This window comes from Hipposideros armiger, unplaced genomic scaffold (genome assembly GCF_001890085.2).
Source record: "Hipposideros armiger isolate ML-2016 unplaced genomic scaffold, ASM189008v1 scaffold_479, whole genome shotgun sequence".
In the NCBI taxonomy this organism is placed as follows: Eukaryota; Metazoa; Chordata; class Mammalia; order Chiroptera; family Hipposideridae; genus Hipposideros; species Hipposideros armiger.
In genome coordinates this window covers 1,093,037-1,113,411 of record NW_017731829.1, presented here as the reverse complement: position 1 = coordinate 1,113,411, position 20,375 = coordinate 1,093,037, and the positions used below count along the sequence as shown (strand labels likewise).

Here is a 20,375-nt window from a genome sequence, read left to right as displayed (position 1 = left end):
CCATTTACCCCACCTGCCCCTGCCCAGCCCCTGGTCAGTGAGTTACTTAAGACTGTTCCCTGTGGCCCTGGCAGGGGCAGAACAGTGGACAGAGGCTCGGAGGACGCTGATGGCATCAGAGGGACTGTCCTCTCTGAGCCTCGGTTTCCCCATCTGTAAAGTGGGGAGAGTCATAAACTGTGCTCTTCCCCACCCCAGACCTTTCTTGCCCAATCCCTCTCTTCATTTGACTAACTCTGGCTCATTCTGAGGGTCCGAGTTCTCATGCCATCTCCTCAGGGAAATGCTTTCTGAGTCCCTGAAGCCGTTGCCCAGGGCAGGAAGGAACTGAGGCCTCAAGGGCAGGCAGCCAGGTGGCAAGGTCCTTCTAAGCCTTCCAGCTCCCCACCCTCAGAGAACCAACACCTCCGTCTGTCTGCTCAGGCCTCTGGGCCCCCAATTCACTGTCAACAAACAAGTACTGCACGCCACGTGCACGCCAGGAGCAGGGACACAGCGAGGAGGGAACCAGGTGCCCTCGCTGAGCATTGAGCCCCAGAGGGAGACGATAAACCTGCAAACCCACACCTGCAGAGGTGACCAAAGTGCGAGGCCAGTGCCCGGTGGGGAGGAGCAAGGCCTCCCAGGGGAATGATGGGAGTCGGTGTGGGAAGCCAGTGAGAGCAAGGCGGGAAAGGCCACGTGCAAAGGCCCTGCGGTGGTCAGGAGGAAGGGAGGCTCATGAGGCAGGAGCAACATGAATTAGGATGAGAGGGAGGGCGAGGGGCCAGGAGGGGCCGGGCCTGGCGGGGGAGGTGGGACAGAGCATCTATCCGCCTGGTTCCAGCGTCCTTCCAGGCACTGCCGGGCAATCCAGCCTGGCCAGGCCCTGGCCTCCCCAGAGTTGCCCTGTGACATTTCCAAGGAGGCTTTTGCGCAAGAGAACATCTCATTGAGCCAGAGTTCTTTGAAAGCTGGCTGGTGTCTTAGCAACGCCACGGGCTCATGCTGAGCCTGGCCATGGCAGCCCCAGCCGGCCCTGCTCCACCCACCCCCTGCCCCTACCCCCCACATCATGTATACCCAGGGACCCAGCCTGGTCTTGAAGGATACCTGCTTTCCCCTGACCCCCCCATGGCCAGCAGGTCCCAGGGCCATTCCCTGAAATTCTAGGTGAAAATCATCCTCCCCAGGGAGGGTGGCCAGGACACGCTCACTCTGGAAACAGCATGGGGCACAGTAGGGCAGACAAGAGGGGGTACTGGCTGACACGGACATGCAGATTTAGGAGCCCTCTGCCCACACCACCAGACTTCTCATCAGAGAGGCAGCAGGTTCTGAGAATAAACTTTCTAGAGTCCACCTGCCCACTTGGAATCCAGGCTCCCTGCTGTAAACATGTCACTCGGGCCTCTGTTTTTTCACCTGTAAAATGGACACCGTCCCTTCTCTCCATCCCTCCATCCTGCCCACCCTCACCCCAGCCAGTCCCCACTCAGCAGCCAGAGGGCCCATCACACCCACCTTCCTTCCATTCCTCCAACTGGCGCAGCTCCCTGTGCCGTCCAGACTTTGCACAGGCTGTTCCTCCACGCTCCCTGCCCCCACGCCACCCCCAGTCACTCTGTGAACTCCTTCTTTGGCTTCCCCTCTTGGCGTGGCCCTTGCCTCCTCCAGGAAACCTCCTCTGATACCCCCGGGCTCCGCCTCCAGGCCCACGCTGCCCCTTCTCAGCACTGATGACCCTGCCTTGTCTTTAGGGCTGCCAGACAGAATATAGGACGTCCAGTTAAATTTAAATTTCAGATAAACAATGGATATTTTAGTATAAGTGTGTCCCAGGCAATATTTAGGACAGTTATACTTTAAAAACTTATTTATCTGAAATTCAATCTTAATTGGGGGGGCGGGGCAGTCCTTCTTTTATTTGCTACCTCTGGCATCCAACTTATCTTCCCCACCTGACTTGGTGCCGGGGGGCGGGGGGCAGAAACCATACTCTCCTGCTCCTTGTTACAGCCCCAATGCCTGCATGAGCTTCAGGTGAGAGTGAAGTGTGGTTTTAGGGGGAACTCAGGGCACCTGGGATCCAGCCCCAGACCTTTCCACAGCAGAGTTCAGAGAGGCCACCCACACCGATCCCATCGCGGCCAAGAGGAAACAGTCTAGCTTCACTCACCTTCCAGTCTGGGGGTAACTGGGCCCCAAACCCCAGAGCCGGAAACATCTTATCACTAATAAGAGAGAGGAGAAAAAAACACCGTGAGACAACTGGCCAGGGGCCTCCACCCACCCACGCTCCCTTCCCAACCCCCCAACCCCGGGGCTGGCCCACTCTACCTTGGACACCTCCAAGGATAGAAAGAAAAAGCTCTGTTCACATGACCTATTGAGGCACCGCTAGGTATCTGGTAAATATGTGGCCTGACCCCATTTACAATTGTGACAGACACTGCTAATCTACCGCAGCGCTTCTAACCAATGGGCCTGAGTGTAGCTTCTGGAGCCTTCTCAAACTGGGACCTTGGGCACAGTCATGATGGAAGTGAAATGCACTGGCTGTCTCTCAACGTCCCTTTTATGGCTGGGAAAAATTCTCCTAAAATGGAACCCTGGCTTGGCATTCAAGGCCCTTCATCGTCCAGCCCTAGAGCCTCATCTCCTTTCACCTGCCCCCTTCTCATACCCCATCCCCCTAGTCCTGGCCACTGGCCACTGGCCACTCACTGTCCCCAAACACACACGGCACCTTCAAGCTCCAACGTCAATCCTGTTGCACCCCCTTCTGATATACCTCTCCTCAATCTATTCCTTGTGGCAAACTCCTATTCATCCTCTAAGGTCCAATTCAAATGGCCCCTTCTCTCTGTGGGTTTCCCTGCTAACCCAGGGTGTCTCTCTGGTGCTCTCACAGCTCCTGCCTGACTGTTGGAATGCCAGTGATTTCTTCCCATTTTCCCCATCAAGTAAGAGCTCCCTGAAGGCAGGGACCATGTCACATGTGTTTATTCATTCAACATATATTTACTGAGGATCCCCCTGGCTTTCCTGCGGAGGACAAGCTGTCAGCGGCCAGGGCAGAAGCAGGGAGACCAGTGAAGAGGCTACTGACTGAAATTATCTTGGGGTGGGGGGCGGCCGGTTAGCTCAGGTGGTTAGAGAGCAGTGTTCACAAGGTTGCCGGTTCGATCCCCACATGGGCCACTGAGCTGCGCCCTCCACACCTAGATTGAAACAACTACTTGCCTTGGAGCTGATGGGTCCTGGAAAAACACACTGTTCCCCAATAAAATTAAAAAATATATATACATGAAAGAAATTATCCTGGGAGGAGGTGATGATGGCTCACATAGGCTGGTCGCAGTGGGAGTGGGGAGAAGAGGTTACATTCAAGTCTATGTTGAAAGGATTTGCTGAAAGAGTGATGGGGAAGATGAGGGAAAGGAGGAAGTGAAAGTTTGGGGTGAGCGGTGGTGCCTCGCACTGAGATGGTGAAGAGGGGGAGAGGGGCAGGGCCGGGGCAGGCGTCCAGGGCTCACTGGGGCCTCGCTAAGTCTGAACGCCGGAGGAGGCTCAGCGAGGGGGCTGAGCCCGCAGCTGGATTCATGGGTCTCTGGAGCAGCAGCAACAAGCTCCTGTACGGGACTGTGCAGATGGGGACGTCCACCTCCCTTGCTCTGCATGTCGTATCTCTCGTAATGTGGCCTGGGCTGACGGCCACCCCTTGGGCCCTGAGCCCCCTGGGAGTCAGATGCTGGTCCTCAGGCTGCCTCTCTCAAGGAGGCCAAGTGCACACAGGATTTCTGAGCCTGTTCTTCTGCCAAATCTCTGGCACCTGCTCCCCTGCTCCCTGTGTATTGGCCTCCTGGTCATTCCACCCTCTGACCTGTAAGTCCCAACAAGCACCATCTGTGACAATGTAGCCATAACCCTCAAGTGACTCCTGGACTCCCCAAGGCCCCCTGGGCTTTGCGCTGGGCCCATCCTGTTGGTGGCCATAGCGTCTATACAGCTTTCCTTGACTGACTTTCACTCCCCCCGCCTCCAAAGACCTTCAGGAAGCATGGTCATGGGAAAAGGGCCCCACACACGCTGGCTGCTCCTCCGAACCTCCCGGCAGGAGGAAGACTCTTAGGAACCAGGTGTCAGGCCCAGGAATCAGAATGCCTGGGTTCCAGTCTCCCAGATCTGTGTGACTTCAGACAAATTCTCCACCCCAACCCCAGGCCTCCATGTCCCTAGCTCTAAAAGGAGAGGTTGCAGCAAGAGCAAATGAGTGTCACCTTCCATCTTGCTCTTACTTATTTTCTTACTACTTGGCGTACTGTGTGGACAAGGATCTGGGCTCGGTAACTAAGAGGTCAGCAATCGATTAGCAATGTCTGCCACAGGGATAGGAAGGGGCAATAACTGCATGCATGTCGATGCTAGCCATTCCTAGGTTTTTTAAAAAAAACTTTGTTGGGGAACAGCCATGGTCATTTGTTACACATTGCTTTCACGCTACAATGGCATCGTTGACTCTTTTAGGGAGGGCGCAGCTCACAGTGGCCCATATGGGGATCGAACTGACAACCTTGGTGTTATTAGCACCACGCTCTAACCAACTGAGCTAACCAGCCACCCCGCCATTCCTAGGTTTGATGATCTCTGGCTTTTTGACAAGCTGAGCTTCCCCAGTTGGATGGAGACTGAGCTGACTTTCAGAGTCCCTCCCCAAGCTCACCTGTCATAGTCCTGAATGATCTGCCCCACAGCCCAGATGGCCGACAGGTATTCGTTGGTGCCCATGGGGTTGATATAGTGCAAAGAGGAAGGGTCGAGGGGATTACCATTGGAGGCTGTGAAGTCTATCCCAACCTGCAGAGCAGGGGAGAAAAAGATCAACCAGTGTGGCCAGAGACCCCAGATCCCTATCTCGCCCACAGGGAACGGAGAGGCTGAGGGGACATGGGAAGCCTTGTCACCTCCCAGACCCAACCCACCCTTCCATAAGATGGCCTGAAACCTGGCAACTGTCTGATTGTATTACTCCTCAGTAATGCTGTCTGGGGCTCACTATGGCCTAAGCATAAAGTCTATTGCCCAGATATGATGCAAGGCCAACTTACAGCCTGAATTTCCCTTTTCCCCCTCACCCTCCCTATCCACACACTCATCTGTTTCCATTTCCAGGCCTTTATCCACGAGGTGCCCTCTACCTCAAGACCCAGGCCATCTTCCTTCCCTATCTAATTCTCCTGCATCTTTCAGGCCCAATTCAGATACCACTGCCCCACCGAAGCCGTCCCAGACACCTCGTCCCCACCCCAAGCCATCTCCCCATCATCCATCAGACCACCACGGGGCCCAGGGACCTGGGGCTGCCTGGTAGGGCAGTGCCAGTCTCCCCAGTCAGGCTGGGTGCTCGCTGTAGGCAAGACACATGCCCCCGGGGAGCCAGGTCCAGGGCTGGGCACAGAGCACCAGTGGGTCAGGTGCCCCACAGGGACTGGGGCAGATAGTGGGCAGGGAACCAGGCTCCACCCGCCCTCAACCCCAAGGGAACCTCAGCCTATAGGGATTGGTAAGAGCAAAGGAGGGTTAGGAGAGGGATGCAGGGAGAGATGGCGACCCTAGAATTCAGTCACTGTGGGGTGGCTCAGGTCCCTGAGGTCAGGGTGGCATGTCTTAGTCCTTGAGGGACCCGTGCAGGGGCACAGCCTAGAGTGTGGCACACAGGAGGTGCTCAGTATACATTTGCCGAATAAACACATGCCACAGGGGGACAGGAGAGCCTGGCCTCCCTGGGGCGAGGCGGGCAGTGGTGACCAGTGGGGCTAGAGGTCAACAAGACCAATGCCCTGACCCCATATAGTCCTGCAGATGACCTCCAAGTCCTCCTGGACCTAGAGATGGTGATGGAGAGTGGTGAGGTAAAGTGAGGAGGTGGGCAGAGCATGGGCCCCCGCAGGTTCTCCCCCTGGGCCTGAGGCTCCCCTTGGGGTGAGGAACAAAAGATGAGACGAACGGGACAGAGGTCTGCAGTGCGTACACTCCAGGCCACAGGCAGAGGGACAAGTCATTCTTTCAGCGAGTGTTTCTCGAGCACCTGCTCCATGGCGAGGCACTGTGTGATGTGCTGAGGTTGCAGCGGATGCGTAATGAAGCCCCACATTTAGGGCACTCAGTTTAGTGGGTGGGACAAACCGGGACGACCAAAAAATACATAAGATAATTTCAGCATGGCAAGTGCCCTGAAAATAATACAATAGGAGAGGTGACAAAGAGAAACAGGTCGAAGCATCAGAGGACAGCTCCCTGGCAGGGTGACCTCTATGCCTCGGCCTGCAGGATGGCAGGGCAGCAGCCACGAGAAGGGTCCAGGGAAGAGTGTTCTAGGCAGAAGGAGCAGCAAACGCAAAGGCCTAAGACGGAGCGGAGCTTGGCATGTGGGGGAACAGTGAGGATCAGTGTGGAAGGAGCCCAGTCAGCAAGAAGGAGTGGAGGCAGATGGGGCGGGAAGGCCTGTGGCCAGCCAGGAGGAAGTTGGCTTTTCCTTCTCCAGGGGTGTAGCCAGCAAACTCGGGGGGCTGGGCAGCCAGCCGCGTGCTGCCCCGCAGCTAAGCCCTGACTCAGGACTCAGGCCCATCGCCTATGCCAGACACACCCCTTGAGCTGGGGAAGTCCTTCCTGAAGCTGACCCCGGTGCCCCCTGCTACAGTGATGGCCCCAAGCCCTTAGGGAAGATCCTCACTGGGGTGGGGGCAGCCTTACGGTGAACATGAGCTGGCAGCCTCCCAGGATGTAGTCCAGGAAGGAGTAGTCCCGGGTTATCTGAAAGGAATCAGGGAGTCAGTGGGTCCCCACCCTGCACCTGAGGGCTGGTCCTCCACTTGGCCACACTCACCACGGATGAGCTTTGGGGAGTTGTTGCTCTGTGCCCTGAAACTTTCGTAAGGTGGTCAAGCAGACCCAAAAAAAGGCACATGACAGAATCTAATCCGATTACAACAAAACCTAAATCTCTCCGGAACAAAGCCCTCAGAGCCACGGTTTCCAATGGGTGGGGGACACACACACACATACACAGCCATGTGATGATTGCAGGCAGGGTCCCAGGGCCCAGGGCAATTATACCTACCAATTACATGACGGAGAAAGTCACAAGTTGTTGCTAATTTGGCCCCTAAACTCTCTCTGGCCCTTACCAACCTCCACTTTTAACAGAGCGGGCCAGGCCTCTGGCACAAGACCTTCCGCTGTAAGTTAATAAAGCTGCTAAACACTGTTTTGATGCTCTTTGCCTCCTTTGGGCAAAGGATACTGTCCTTCTAATTTTGGTGGAGTTATAAGAGTTCCTTTCAAAATAAACGTATTTAAGCAAAAGAAAAAAAAAAGAAATAAACAAAATTTAGGGGGAGGGGCTGATGACAACAAAAATAAGTAAGGCAGGTGCCAAAAAGCATGAAAAGGGAGGTGCGAACAATAGAAATGAGGACCCAAAATCATGATGCTGCAACCTGACAGCCTAACTCTCACAGAGCACGTTTGCGATGTGACCTCACCAATGCTCATGTAAACCCCAGCCCCACAGTGGGGTCTCCAGAACTGGACATGGAGGCCTGGGGTCTGGGGCTCACCAGCTGGTAGAGTGCCGGGACCGACCAGCATCCAGGGCGCTTGCTGCTCTAGCCCACGCTGTTTCCTTAATATCCTGTCCGATTCCAGCAGACACTTGGCTGCCAGATTGCCAGAAGGCCTGGCCTCTGGCCTCAGCCGGCCACTGCCGACATGAGCGTCACTGTCTTTCTGGGCCTCGAGGGCCCCAGCTATACCACGGGAGTCAGTTACCTGGGCCTTCACTGGTGTCACTGCCAGAGGACAGCCCCACGTCCTCTGCCCCTCTGATGCTGCACATGCAATAGGGAAGCCCCCCGCATAGAAGTAGGAAGTCCTTACAGTTACCCTCCAACGAGGAAGGGCCTCGGAAGGTCATTTTCCATCCTCCTTGACCTCCACACAGGAATGCAATAGGAGACTAATTTGTTACATACTTTACCTTGTTAACATCCCCATTCTACAGACAAGGAGGCTGAGGCCTAGACAGGTTAAGCTCAGGTCACAGAGCCAGGACCTGGCCCAAGGAGGATTGGAACCCAGGCCTCGCTGGCCCTGACCTGTGCCCCCCCCCATCCCCCCCCCACTCCGCCGACCCACCTTGCAGGAACGCAGGATGATGATACCCGAGTTTTTATAGTTCTTCTTCTTCCGCTGCTTCTTGGGGTTGATGCACTCGAACTCTAGCTGCGCAACACATGAGGAGAAAGAGGTGCTCACCTCGGGGTCTCCCTGGGGACTGAGCCTCCCCTGGGCCCCAGAACCCCCTCCACAGCCTTGACCAGGGGCAGCATGGATGTCCACACCTAGAAATGGTTCCTGCCACCTGGGCTCACACCAAACTGTGCCTGCCCATAGGGAGAGCTGTGACTGCCCTCCACCCCCAGACAACTCATCCACGTCATTTCACTCATGCACCCAGAACTGTCACCCAGGACCCGGTTTCTCGGGGTGGGTTACATGGACAGCTCCTGAGTGCTCACTGTGTGCTAGGCACTTTACCTATATTATTTCATTTTATTCCCACTCTACTCCACTAACCTCATTTAACAGATGGGGAAACTGAGGCTCAGGGAGATTGGATGTCTTGCTCGAGGTCATACAGCCAGAGAGGCGAAATCTGAGCACCAGTCTGCCTGATTCAAAAACCTATGTCCCTTCCCCGTCCCCTGCTCAGGTCTTGGGGATCATGCAAAGGCGCTCATCTTACCGGGACGCCATCACGAGCCTGACTCATCTGTGACACCAAGGTCTGGAACTCGCCGATGAAGTCGTGGCCCCCATCATTGTCGTAGTCGTAGCACATGACCTGGGGTGGGTCCAGTAAGGTCACCCCAGAGCTGCCCCACAAAGAGGTGCTCTCCAGCCCCTTTCAGCTCCCTGAGCAAACCCCACGTCTTCTTCTGGTGATGCCTCCCTCTTCCCCTACCATCTGCCTAGCTGGCCTGGAATGATGCTGGTAGCTCCTGAACTGCCTCCTGCAGGAAACCTTCCATGATTGTTGGGAAAAAAAAGAAAGTGAGGCACCCCAGCAATGGAGGCTGTACCCTCTGGTGCGGGAAGCTCCTCACACACGCATCACTCGGCTCCTTATCTGTCTTGGGTTGTGGCCCTCCTGGCTTTATGAGCGATGGCCTGGAGCCCTCCCTAGACTTTTCCCCCCGTGAGACGGGCACAAAAAACCCCTAAAAAAACAACAACAAAAAACCCTAGCTTTACATGTTCTCTAACTACATGGCACTCCGAAGAGGAAGGCTGGAGTTATCATACCCATTCTACAGATGGGTAAACCGAGGCCCTGGAAGGGAAGCACTTGCGCAAAGTCTCACAGCAGCAGTAGTGGACATGGAACTGAACCCCGGTTTCCTAGGACCATGTCTGGGGATTCCAGCCTGGCCTAGTTGCCTCCCCCAACCCCATCTGCTCTCAGGCATGGCCCCTGAGGCCTGAGGGCTTTGAGAGACTAGTAAGCACCTTCCTCATCATGACATTGTTTGCTCCTGCCCAAGGGGTTTCTGCATTCATTGTCCTAGCTAGCAGCACCGCAGGCCTCGGGGACAACAGGACAGTCACTCTGTTCCCGGTTTAAAGAGGGGGCTCACAGAGCTGGGGGCCCTGCCCAGGCCACTCACAGGGTCAGGCAGACCTGAGATGAGGACCTGGGTCTCACGCCCCTCCCCACATGGGTTGTCTTTCCATCTTAATAAGAAAGCTTTGCCAGAGCACCCCCAGGAAGCCTCGGGTAGATGGTGGGGAGCAGGGCTCCCAGAGCCCCCTCACCTGGATGGGCTTCTCCATGTCCCCATCACACAGGGACACCAACGGCACAGTGAATGGTTTCCACACAGGGTCCAGTGTGTACTTAATCACCTGAGGACAGCAAGGGGCAAGGGTGAGTTCCGGTCCGGGGCAGCGGGGCTCTGGGGCTGGGCCAGCCCAACGGGGACGTGGAGCATCAAGGTGGACAGACCCCCAACCGCGCTTCTGGGGACGGAAGGAAGTGGGCATCCCTGTGGCAGAGAGGGAACAGGTCTTTCCGGTGCCGTCATGGGTTTCCCTGCGCCCCGCACGGCTGCAACTGCCCAGCCCCATCCTGTGCTGTTCAAGGTGGCTGGACTGCAGACCCGCTGGCTCAGAGACCCCTGGGCCCTCACGCACCCACCTCAGTCCTGTGGACCAGCATCCACTTGCCGTCATCTCCTGGCTTATAAAACTCAAGAAATGGGTCTGACTTCCCAAAGAGGTCCTGGAGGAAGCAGGAAGATGTGATGAGGGAGGCACAACTCTACCGGATTCAGATGGGGGGGGTGAGGGTGTGGCCCAGCTGCCTCCCCCAACCCAGTGTCAAGGGTGGGAGCTACGGGCAGAGCCGGCCTGGCCCCACCCTCAGCCTCTACAGGGCTCAGCGAGAGGCACAGGGCAGCTACAGCCCCTTGGGACTAAAGGCCTCCCCCAGGAGACACCGCCCCATTCGAAGGTTAGCAGAGCTTGTGCTCAGAGACCCTGAGGCCTGGAACCTACAGGAGCTAGAACCCCAGCGTTTTAGACCAGAAAGGACTTCAAAAGGACCATTGTTCCCAGTTTAGAGGGAGGCCCCCAGCAGGATGTGATTTTAATATATTTTAGTAGGAGTCTGAAAAAAAGGCAGCTCTCCCAGCACATTACAGAAGGGATAGGACATCCTTTAAAAATCCATTTATTTAAATTTAAAAAAAAAACAAAGTGTCACTCTAAAGGGGCTATATTCAAGGAGGGGAGACAGTAAAAGAGGAAATAACATGTTAGGCAGTAATTAGTGTTAAGGAAACAAGTAAAGCAGGAGGGGTAGGAAATGAGAGACCACTACAATTTCTGAGGACGTGACATAAGAGTGAAGGCTTGACGGTGGTGAAAGGGCCATTGTGAGAACATTCAGGGAAAAGAACATTGCAGGCAGAGGGCACAGCATGTGCAAAGGTCCTGAGGCAGGAGGGTGCCTGGTATAATCCTGGGACAACAAGGAGGCTGATTTGGCTGAAGCACAATGAAGGCGGGGAGAGTGCAAGGCATGAGGTCAGGGAGTTTGGGGGCTGTGGAAACATCAAGCGGGGCTCCGTAGGTTACTATAAGCATTTACACAAAGTGAGATAAGTAGTCCCAAGAAGTGGGTCTTGACAAAGAGCCATGTGTTGAATACCTCCAAATGATGGGGAACTCACTACCTCAATGGTGAAGGGGTTCTAATTTGAGGTGGCCAATAAAGCCCTGTGCTATGGGTTTGTCCCTCGGTGGGGAGGCAGGGGTGATGACAGTGGTGGCCAGAAGCTGCAGGGCTTGGCCATGCAAGCCTGGGGGAGGGATACTGCTCCCCAAAGGAGAACCCCCCCCCCTCCCGGTGCCTCACCTTCTTGTCCAGCTTCCTGCCCGCCAGGCTCAGTGTGATGACCCGGTTGTCTGACAGCTCCTGGGCAGCGATCTGTGAGGCCAGAGGAATGTGAGGGGTCAGGACCTGCTCCCCAGACTCCCCCGGCCTCCTGCCAGGCACGATGGGCAGAGGGTGCCTCAGGGGTCAACTCTCCAGGGCTTGGAGTGGAGAAAGGAGAGTAGGGGCAGTGCCAGGCAGCCTTGGACAACTCTCTTGTCTACCCCAATCCTCAGTTTCTACCTTCTGAAAAACGAGGCAGCCCATCTGGATAGGAGGACTTAGAAAGTGATCCCATGTGGTTCAAGAGAGGGAGCCACTGAATGGTGAGGGGAGATCAAGGTGGTCTTGAGCCCTGGGGAGAGGTTCTGGGCCAGGGAGCACCCTAACAGGCCCCCTCACGCCTTCACTGCAGACCCAGAGCACAGCCACCTCAAAACACCAAGGTATCAGGAATTCCAGCAGCTTCACTGAGCAGCTGGGGAAACCGAGGCCCCGGGCAAGGACGGGAGCTCGCTAGCTCCTCCTCCTGTCGTGTCAGCTCATACTGTCATCTCTCCTCCACGCCTTCCCCACCAGCCACGGCCCTCCGGCCCCAGCCCAGCCAGGGCTAGATGAGCTGGCTGACCCTGGGCTGCCATCTGCCCTCTCAGGGCCTCTCTCTTTCCCCTCCTCACAGAGTGTCCGGGAAAGTCACACAGTGAGCTGGGTCCTCTCCTGTCTGGGGCTTCCCCTCCCCTCACACCTGTAGGATGGCCTCCCTGAATATGCTATTCAACCCTCCAGTGGCCAGGCGGGCTGCCCGTCTCCCCTTCCTCTCCTCCAGCGGAGACTTGCTCAACAACCCTGTAGGGGAGGGGCCTGTTGTTGTACCCATTTCACAGAGGAAGGAACTGAGGCCCAGCGTGGGACCGGTAGAAATGCTAGGGGGGATGGCATACCGGGCTGGGTGGGTCCGCCTGGGTTGGCTTCCAGGTGGAGGGGGAGCTGCCTTGTGAAGTCAAGATGACGGGGAGGTTTTGAACCCGAAGAGGTGGGGGGAGGTTGGGAGAGGATTTCCAGGTAGTAAGAACAGTGGATAAAAACCTAAGGTACGTGCCGGGAATGCTAAGAATTCAGTTTGCCTTGAACCCAGGCCATAGACACGAAGCGGGTAAAACACAGCTGAGAGGGGAAGGCCAGGCGGAGACTGCTGGGACCCTCACAGCCTTGACTACAAGGCGCCACAGGCCGATAGAAGCCAGAGAGGTTCCAGACCGGGGAGTGACTCGTGTGAACACAGATAGGTTCGGCTGTCCTCCCTCCAGCACCCCTAGTTCTCCGTATCACCCAGGCCCTGACGGGGGACAATCCAGGAGAGAATCCCACTAGACGAACGTCCCCAGAGCATTCCTCTCTGGGCTTCAGTTCCCTCATCTGTAAAACGGGGTTTCTCCGCCTTCTGCGAGCCTGGCAGGACCGAGGAGCTCATCCATGCAAAGGGCTTGCGCATCACAAGAATCATTGCGCATCACAGAATCACTGCGCACTGCAGCCACAAGCCTAGCTCCGATGGGCAAGGCCCTCCTGAAAGACCCCCAAGGGAGGACGGGCAGGGGCCAGGGCGAGGAGGGGATGCTGGGAGGGCTCTAGCGGCCTCCAGGTACCAGTAGGAGCGTCCCTGCCCCTGGGCCCCACCCTCAGCGTGGCGGCCCCCAATGCATCATATGTGGAGCCAGGAGCCCGTTGCTAAGAGACCTGTTGCTAAGTTGTAAGTTGGGCTTTTTTACTCCAAACAAAGCTGGTGATTATCTATCTGCCAGGGAAGCGGCCCATTGATGGGGGAGGGCAGCGGGCAGAGGCAGAAGAGGTGCGGAGGGGGGCGCTGGTACCGTAATCAAGCCCTTCCCCGCAGGCTTGTCATTCATCAGCAGCAGAGGCCGAGTGATCTTTTTGCTGGAGACGATCTGGGGGAGAGGAGAGACAGGAGCTCCATAAGGGGTTGGAGAGAAGAAAAAACACTCAACAGGCACCACTCACAGCTCACTGCTCTATCGTGGGCGCGGGACAAACCTCCCGCTGCGTGATTCTCATCATGGGAGGCAGACAGCAGCCATGGCTAACCCCACTGGGCAGCAGAAGAGACCGAGGTCCAGAGAGGTGAAGATATTCGCCTGAAGCCCCACAGCGGGGATGGAATCCCAGCAGGCAGACTCCCACTGATCTGACTGCCCCCCAGGAAAAGGCTCTCGAAAGGCTCACATTCTGGAGGCAACTCTAGGGAGTTTCGCCCCCTAACTGCCTTCCCCAAAGCCATCCACAGACCCCACCCTCCTCTGATGGAGAGGTTCAAACCCTGAGTCTCTCTCTATGTTTCCATTGGTTTGAATAGGAAATACATTCCCACAGGGTTCAGTGAACAACATAGAAAGGAAAAGTGGACCACACCGTAAAGTTCCACCATCTCTGTATCCACCCTATTCCCACACCCTTCACGGGCCACCCCAGCTCTCAGTTTCTTGAGGGAAAATGCCAGTGTTTCTTTGTGCTGATATGAGCATGTTCTCATCCCCTCTGTGGGTCTTTCTCTCCAGTACCGTCCCTGCCCTTCTCCACCTGCTCTGTGCCACTGTGCGCTGCAGCACTGGGGTCCCCTGTCCTCTGGCTTGTGGGAGGTCAGACAGCACGGGGGGGGGGGGGGGGGGAATGCAGCTGGAGCCGGGAGAGCAGGAGGCGAGAAAGGCTGGGCTGTGGTTTGGCAGAAGCATTGTCACTTGTCCTCAGCCTCCGCTGCAGGCCAGAGGCCTTCCCACCGTGGCCACAGCTCTCACCAGGCCCTGACGACACCACTTCCTGCCCTGCCCCTCCCTCCAGGCTACGGATGGCAGGGCTTCGCTGGACGTCGGGCCCGACGTAGGCTTCCCCTCCAGTGTCTGTTCCCAGCCTCTGCCCACTCAGTCGTAAACTCTCTCCTCAGTTACCCTTTGAGAGTGTAGACACACGGCACAGCAGGGACCCTGATGGTGCACCCCACTTCTTGCACAACTGTTGGACTCTTGCTTTTTTCATTGATCATCTCTGGGAAGGCCTAGAGCTTTGCAGCCTCCAGTAGGACCTCTCAAATCATCTTTCACTTTATTTCCTTACCATCCCCATAGGCTTGGCAGTCATCATTATCCCCAAGTGAAATATGGGGAAACTGAGGCCCAGAAGGGGGTGGGGCTTGCTCATGGGCACATCACCATAAAGGATGATTGGAACCTGTGTCAGGGGCTCCTCGCCCTGCAGCCTCCCAGCCTCCATAAGCTCACCAAGGACTGAAGTGTGGCCCCAAGAGGCAAAGGAAGTTGCCCAAGGTCACACTGAGCCAGTACCATGGGTGTTCTGGTTGCTGGTTGGTTGCTCCTACCGCAGGAAGTCAAAACCATACCTGATTACTACTAACAATCAGAAACTCTGGCCACATGGGGCCCCCATTCCTGTGTGGCAACATTGTCTTCCAGTACGAGTTATTCTGCCTGGCCATAAACCTACCAGATGACTTCCCCGCTTTTATGCCTGCCGGCTCGAAAGGCTATCTCAATTTTTGATGTCACCTCGGGAGCCAGCCAGGAAAATGGGGGCAGGTGTCAGGAGGGGTTCTTTCCAAGGGGCTGCACTGTCCTTGGGAGTCGGGTGATGTCTGGGGATCGGGGGACTGCCTTGCCCTCGTCCGCCTGGAGGGGCCCGGCTCACCACGCCCAGGCTGCAGGAGAACTGGCCCAGGAAATCGTGCTCGTCGAGCTGCGTACTGGACTTGTCCTGGTCGAACAGGGCGAACTTGAGCTTCTGCACCTCCTCAAAGTGGTAGTCGAGGACAAACTTCTTGGAGAATGCGGGGTTGAGGTTGTTGACTGCAGTTTCCGTCCTGTCGTACTGGCAGAGGGGCAGGGAAATGGGAATCAGAGTCTAGCGCTGGTCCAACCCTTCTCCAGCTGCCAGAAATCATTCTGCTAACTTGATGAACACCCACTCTGTGCCAGGCACTTGGCCAGTTACCTGGGAGGCTGCAGCAATCATTGCTCTCAGTTCACAGATGAGGACACTGAAGCACAGAGAGGTCAAGTGACTTGCCCAAGGTGGAACAGCTAGGGTGGCAGGGTCAAGATTTGAGCCCAGGTCTGACTCAAGCACCCACACTCTTAATTCTTCAGCCCTGGCTCCATACCCAGGTGCCAGGATAAGAGCTTGGGCCCTGTCCCTGCCTAGGTAAGTGACAAAGGGCAAGTCCCTCTTCCCACCTGGGCCTCAGTTTCCATTTCTGTAAAATGAGATTTGACTCTGTTTTTCTTCCTTTTTATTTTGGGAGAACCCTTTTTTCAAACCACATTTTACATGGAAGCTGAGAGAAGAAAGAGAAAGGAGGGGTCCTTAGAGGGAGATGGGGTTGGGGGCTTCTCACTCCCTCAAGGGCAGGTGTTTGTGCCTGTATAGAATCCTGGATTGTCAAAACTGGAATTGTGCAGCCCCAAAGCCCCACCTACTGTGGAATCGAGGCCTGGGTAAGGACAGGACCTTGTACTTGGGGTCAGTGGTGGGGCTGGGACAGGAATCCCGCCTCGTGGCCTCTCCACACCGAGGCTCCAAACCTCAGAGTCTGAGCAATGGTCTATTCTGGGGCCCAGTCTGTGTTGATGTTTCCTCCCACCCAGTCCTTTTCCAAGGGCTGGAGCAGCAGGAAGAGGTCTTGCCCCTGGGCTATTTTTAGCCAGGGTGGCCTGCCTAGGTGGGAGAGATTGTCAGGGAGGGTGGGGGGAGTGATATGAGTAGGGGTGGGGTGCACTGGGGGAGGACACCATTCCAAGGGGCAGGCGGGGTTCCTGAGACCTGGCAGAAGGGACCAGGATACCCCAGGCATTCTGGCTTAAGGCCTGGAGCTCCCCGCAAGAGTCCTCGGCTGACCCCGTGCCCCACCTCCCACTTCTGGCTGCATTGCCAGTGCGCTGGGCGACACACAGAAATCCCTACCCACTCTGGGCCCCAGCTCCCCCTCTGTAAAACGGGTCTACAATCTCAGCACCATTTCCCTGGCATCATACGGAGCCAGTATCTGTAGAAAGTCTTTGTAAACCACAGTGCGTTTAGTGGAATGTCCACTATGGCTCAGTTAATAACTATGACAAATAGATACATATTTTGGAAAATTTACATGTATATAAAACTATCTGGAAGTCTGGTTACTAAACTGTTAACGGTGGTTCTCCCTGGGAGGCAGGTTCCCAACCATTCTGATATTCTTCTTCAGGTCTATCTGGCTTTTCTAAATTTCCTACATTGAATACAGGACCCTTTTGGAATAGGAACAAAGCCATTTTTAAAAGTTAAAAGTCTTAACAGTTTGGATTTCTCGATCTCCTTCCTTAAGTTGCAATGTCTCCCCAGTTCTCAGGCCAAAGTTTTCCAGTTCAGAAGCCCTTGGCCATGGCCCCATCAACATTGCCAGCTTTGGGCTCCCCAAGGTAGGCAGGGAAAAAACAAAGTCCTCATTTCACAGATAAGGAGATAGGCTCAGAGAGGGACAGCCATTTGCCCAAAGCCACACAGCAAGGAGGGACAGAGCTGGGCCTTGGTCCGTCTCTGAGACCAAAGCCTGGGTTTCTCATTTCTCTGTTTCCTTTTTACTGACTGTGTTCATTTAGGAATACGTGGGAAAAGTTATTTAAAAGTGGAAGCAAGCATTTTTTTTAAAACTCTAAGGTTTCAACTATATAATAATTTAAAATATTATGATATAAAACAATAAATATAAAATTACATAATTATAAATCTATGAATGATAATAATCTAAACACAAATATAATTATTTAAATAATTAAATAAAATTTAATTTTAAGAGTAACAGTTTTCTAAGTAGTCCCAGCCCATACTCCAATTACACACAAATATAATTATTTAAAGTAATAATTAAATAAAATTTAATTTTACGAGTAACAGTTTTCTAAGTAGTCCCCAGCCCATACTCCAGTTACCTCCAAGGGCGTGACCAGAGGCCCCAGAATCCAGCGGGAGCCCCTCCCCAGCCACCTAGCCATCCCCCACCCACCACAGATGCACATGAAGGGGACTCACCTCGGTCCACTTGCCATTGCTCTCTGTAAAGAGGACACAGAAGGGGTCAGACTTGGAGGTAACGTCCCGGTCCAGCAGGTTCTGGCCACTCACTGACAGCTCGACCTTGCACACGCAATACTGGGAGCCTGTGGGAGCCACCCCCGATGCTGGGGCACCCCCACTTGGGATGTAGGCCATGGGGGTTCGTGGTGGTGGTGGTGGCAGCAGTTCTTGGCAGTCTGAGGGGATAAGAGTGGGGGTCAGAGAGGGGACAGACATCTGCCACACCATTCTACCCTGGGAAGGTATCACCACCTGACCTTCAACATGTGGGTAGATATGGAAGGAAAGGTGTGTGGGGGGGATAGGAGGAGGGTGTGGGGAGGGATAACATGGGCAAAAGATTGGAGAACGGAGAATGCAGGAAAAACGAGACTCTGGTAGATGTGTTTGTCTTTAAAGTCATTCTCTGCTTTGGTCACTCTTTACCTGTGAGATACACACAGGTCCAAGTTGCCCCTGTCAGATCAGCAACAAATCACAGTAGACATGGGCATCCCAGACATTCATTTTGCCCGGAAAACCTGGGCTTGTTCTCCTGATCAATTAAAACGTTGGCATCTTGTGGCTTCAGTGGAGCTTGTAATTGCTCTCGTTCCCCTCATGGCTTTGGCCTCTAGAAAGTTCGCTTCTGGTAACTTATCTAAAACTTGACCTTGTTCATTGTCATCTTGTTCGTCTTGTATCCCTGGCCTAAGCACTGTGACTGGCGCAAAGGACACACTGAGTATATTTCTGAATAAAAAAGCATGAGTGTATAAATCAAGGAACAAATGAATCCTCCATATTGCTCAGATCCTGCCTGAGTTGGTCCTTATCCTCAACACACAGTTTACCTTTTCACTTGTACCTGACTTCCCAAAATTCCATTCACTGGGCCTTAGGTACCCCTTCCACTGTCAAGGCTAATTACCGGCAGTTCTGTTTCCCTCCAAGTGCAAGGTCATTTGGAGCAAGTGTGGAGAAAGCCATCTCCAATAGCGGAGGGGAGCTCTGGGTCCCACAGGTCACAGTTCCTACAGACAAGCCCTCTAGCTTTCTTTGCCTTCGTTTCCTCATCTGCCCATGAGACATCACGATAGTCTTACGAGACTCCTGTGATCAGATCTTATTTCCACTGGCGTATGTGTAATATACACAGGCCCCATCATGGTGTGGACGAGTCTGGCTCCAAACACTAACCAACAACGGGAAGGTTCCAACTCCTTGGCTAATTGATATCTCGTCCCCTCACTGGAGGGCGTAACTGGCCCTGCACTGTCCCAGAGAAGGAAGGCGAGAGGAGGGCATTCCCCCTGGGAACCTGAATCCAACTTACTGAGCTTATGAGCCCTGATGTCACCTGCACAAGGTCTTTAATCCTTATTCAATCTCGTGGGATTAGGTACTAATGCTGCCCCATTTTCCAGAGAAGCGTAGAGGCTCATTCATTCATTCTAGAGTGTTGACTGAGCATCTTCTAGCTCCCAAGAACTGTGCCAGGGCCGGGATCCTGCAGTAAGAAGACTGTCCAGTCTCAGCCTTCACATTCCAGTCTGCTGAGAGTGGGGCCACCAGCCAGGTCCCACAGGCTGGATGCTCTACAGGGAGTTGGGGCTCTATTCTGAGAGTGATGGAAGTCTTGGAAGGTTTTAAGCACACAGGTGACATGATCTGATTTCTGTTTTCAAAAGCTCACTCTGGCCCCTGTGGGGAGGAGAGGTTGTCAGGTTAAACAGAGGCAGCAGGGAGACTGGTGAGGAGGTGGACCAAGCCACAGAGACAGTGCTGGGCCTGCTCCCCCTCCGTCTGACCCAGGCCACAGGCTACTCCCTGAGTGCCAGCCTCTCTTGGGGCAGTTGCAGGCCCCAGTCTGCCGGAGGCCGGAGAGTGTGGCGCTGGCGCCAGAGGCCCTTCTCTCCTCCAGACACAGTGCTTCTGGGCATGCACTGTGTCTGGAGGAGATCTGGACAGTGACAAAGCCTGTGCTCGGCCCCCTCCCTCTACCGTCTGTCCCTAGAACCTCATTATAATCATGCGAGCCCAGAGCGTCAGGACAGCACTGCAATTTGCCTGCAGGATTTATTCTTGTCATGTAAAAATTAGTTTCTATGGAGGGGCTCGAGCAAGGCATTCACTCTCGCTGAGTGCAGCTGGGTGGCCATGCCAAGTGGGGGAGGGGTGAGATGACCCTTGAAATCCTGGACCCAGCTAGGAGGTTGGGGGACAGAGATGTCCCTGTGGCTGAGAGAACAGCTGTGTATGCTTCCAACCACCCAGAGGTGGGGTGGGGGCACAACATTATCCCTCATGTTACAGATGAGGAAACTGAGGCCCAGAGAGCGGAAGTCACCTGCTCAACGTGCCACGGCCAGGAAACAGCAGAGGCAGGGTGTGAGCCGGCTCTCCAGACTCCCAACCAATGGGTGGCTTTCTGGCCAGTGTCAGGGTGACTGCTGAGCATGGTGGGGAACTAGGACCTAGGTGGGGACAGCTCAGGAGTCAGCCAAATCAAAGGGAGCCTGAGGCTAGAGGGCCCCAGAGCGCCCAGGATCACCAGTTCCTTTAGTCCAGCGGTTCTCAACCTTCCTAATGCTGCGACCCCTTAATACAATTCCTCATGTTGTGGTGAGCCCCAACCATAAAATTATTTTCGTTGCGGGCCGGCCGAGCGGTGCGATGGTTAAGAACCGGCTTGGGATGCCAGAGGGCCCCGGTTCGGATCCCACATATGAGGGCCAGTGACACTGCCCTCCACAGCTAAGATGCTGAACAACAGCTCAACCTG

The 20,375-nt window shown here is 54.9% G+C and overlaps 1 protein-coding gene and 1 non-coding gene across 3 annotated transcripts in view; both read right to left on the bottom strand.

Moving 5' to 3' along the window:
- CPNE2 (copine 2) overlaps window positions 1-20,375 on the bottom strand; it is a 46,359-nt gene that overhangs the window by 13,856 nt on the left and 12,128 nt on the right. Inside the window, exons 2-12 of one of the 2 annotated variants that reach the window (XM_019666829.1) lie at window positions 17,567-17,787; window positions 15,194-15,373; window positions 13,351-13,425; window positions 11,462-11,533; window positions 10,241-10,324; window positions 9,859-9,948; window positions 8,789-8,887; window positions 8,179-8,265; window positions 6,736-6,795; window positions 4,706-4,839; window positions 2,159-2,213 (exon numbers count right to left, since the gene is read on the bottom strand). In XM_019666829.1, coding sequence (XP_019522374.1) covers window positions 2,159-2,213; window positions 4,706-4,839; window positions 6,736-6,795; window positions 8,179-8,265; window positions 8,789-8,887; window positions 9,859-9,948; window positions 10,241-10,324; window positions 11,462-11,533; window positions 13,351-13,425; window positions 15,194-15,373; window positions 17,567-17,746 — 1,116 coding nt within the window. In that variant the 5' untranslated portion in view covers window positions 17,747-17,787. The remainder of the gene's footprint in view (window positions 1-2,158; window positions 2,214-4,705; window positions 4,840-6,735; window positions 6,796-8,178; window positions 8,266-8,788; window positions 8,888-9,858; window positions 9,949-10,240; window positions 10,325-11,461; window positions 11,534-13,350; window positions 13,426-15,193; window positions 15,374-17,566; window positions 17,788-20,375) is intronic. The other variant, XM_019666830.1, reaches the window with a different exon arrangement.
- Window positions 4,528-4,601, bottom strand: TRNAI-AAU (transfer RNA isoleucine (anticodon AAU)). The gene has a single exon. It is a non-coding gene; the product is annotated as a tRNA-Ile (tRNA).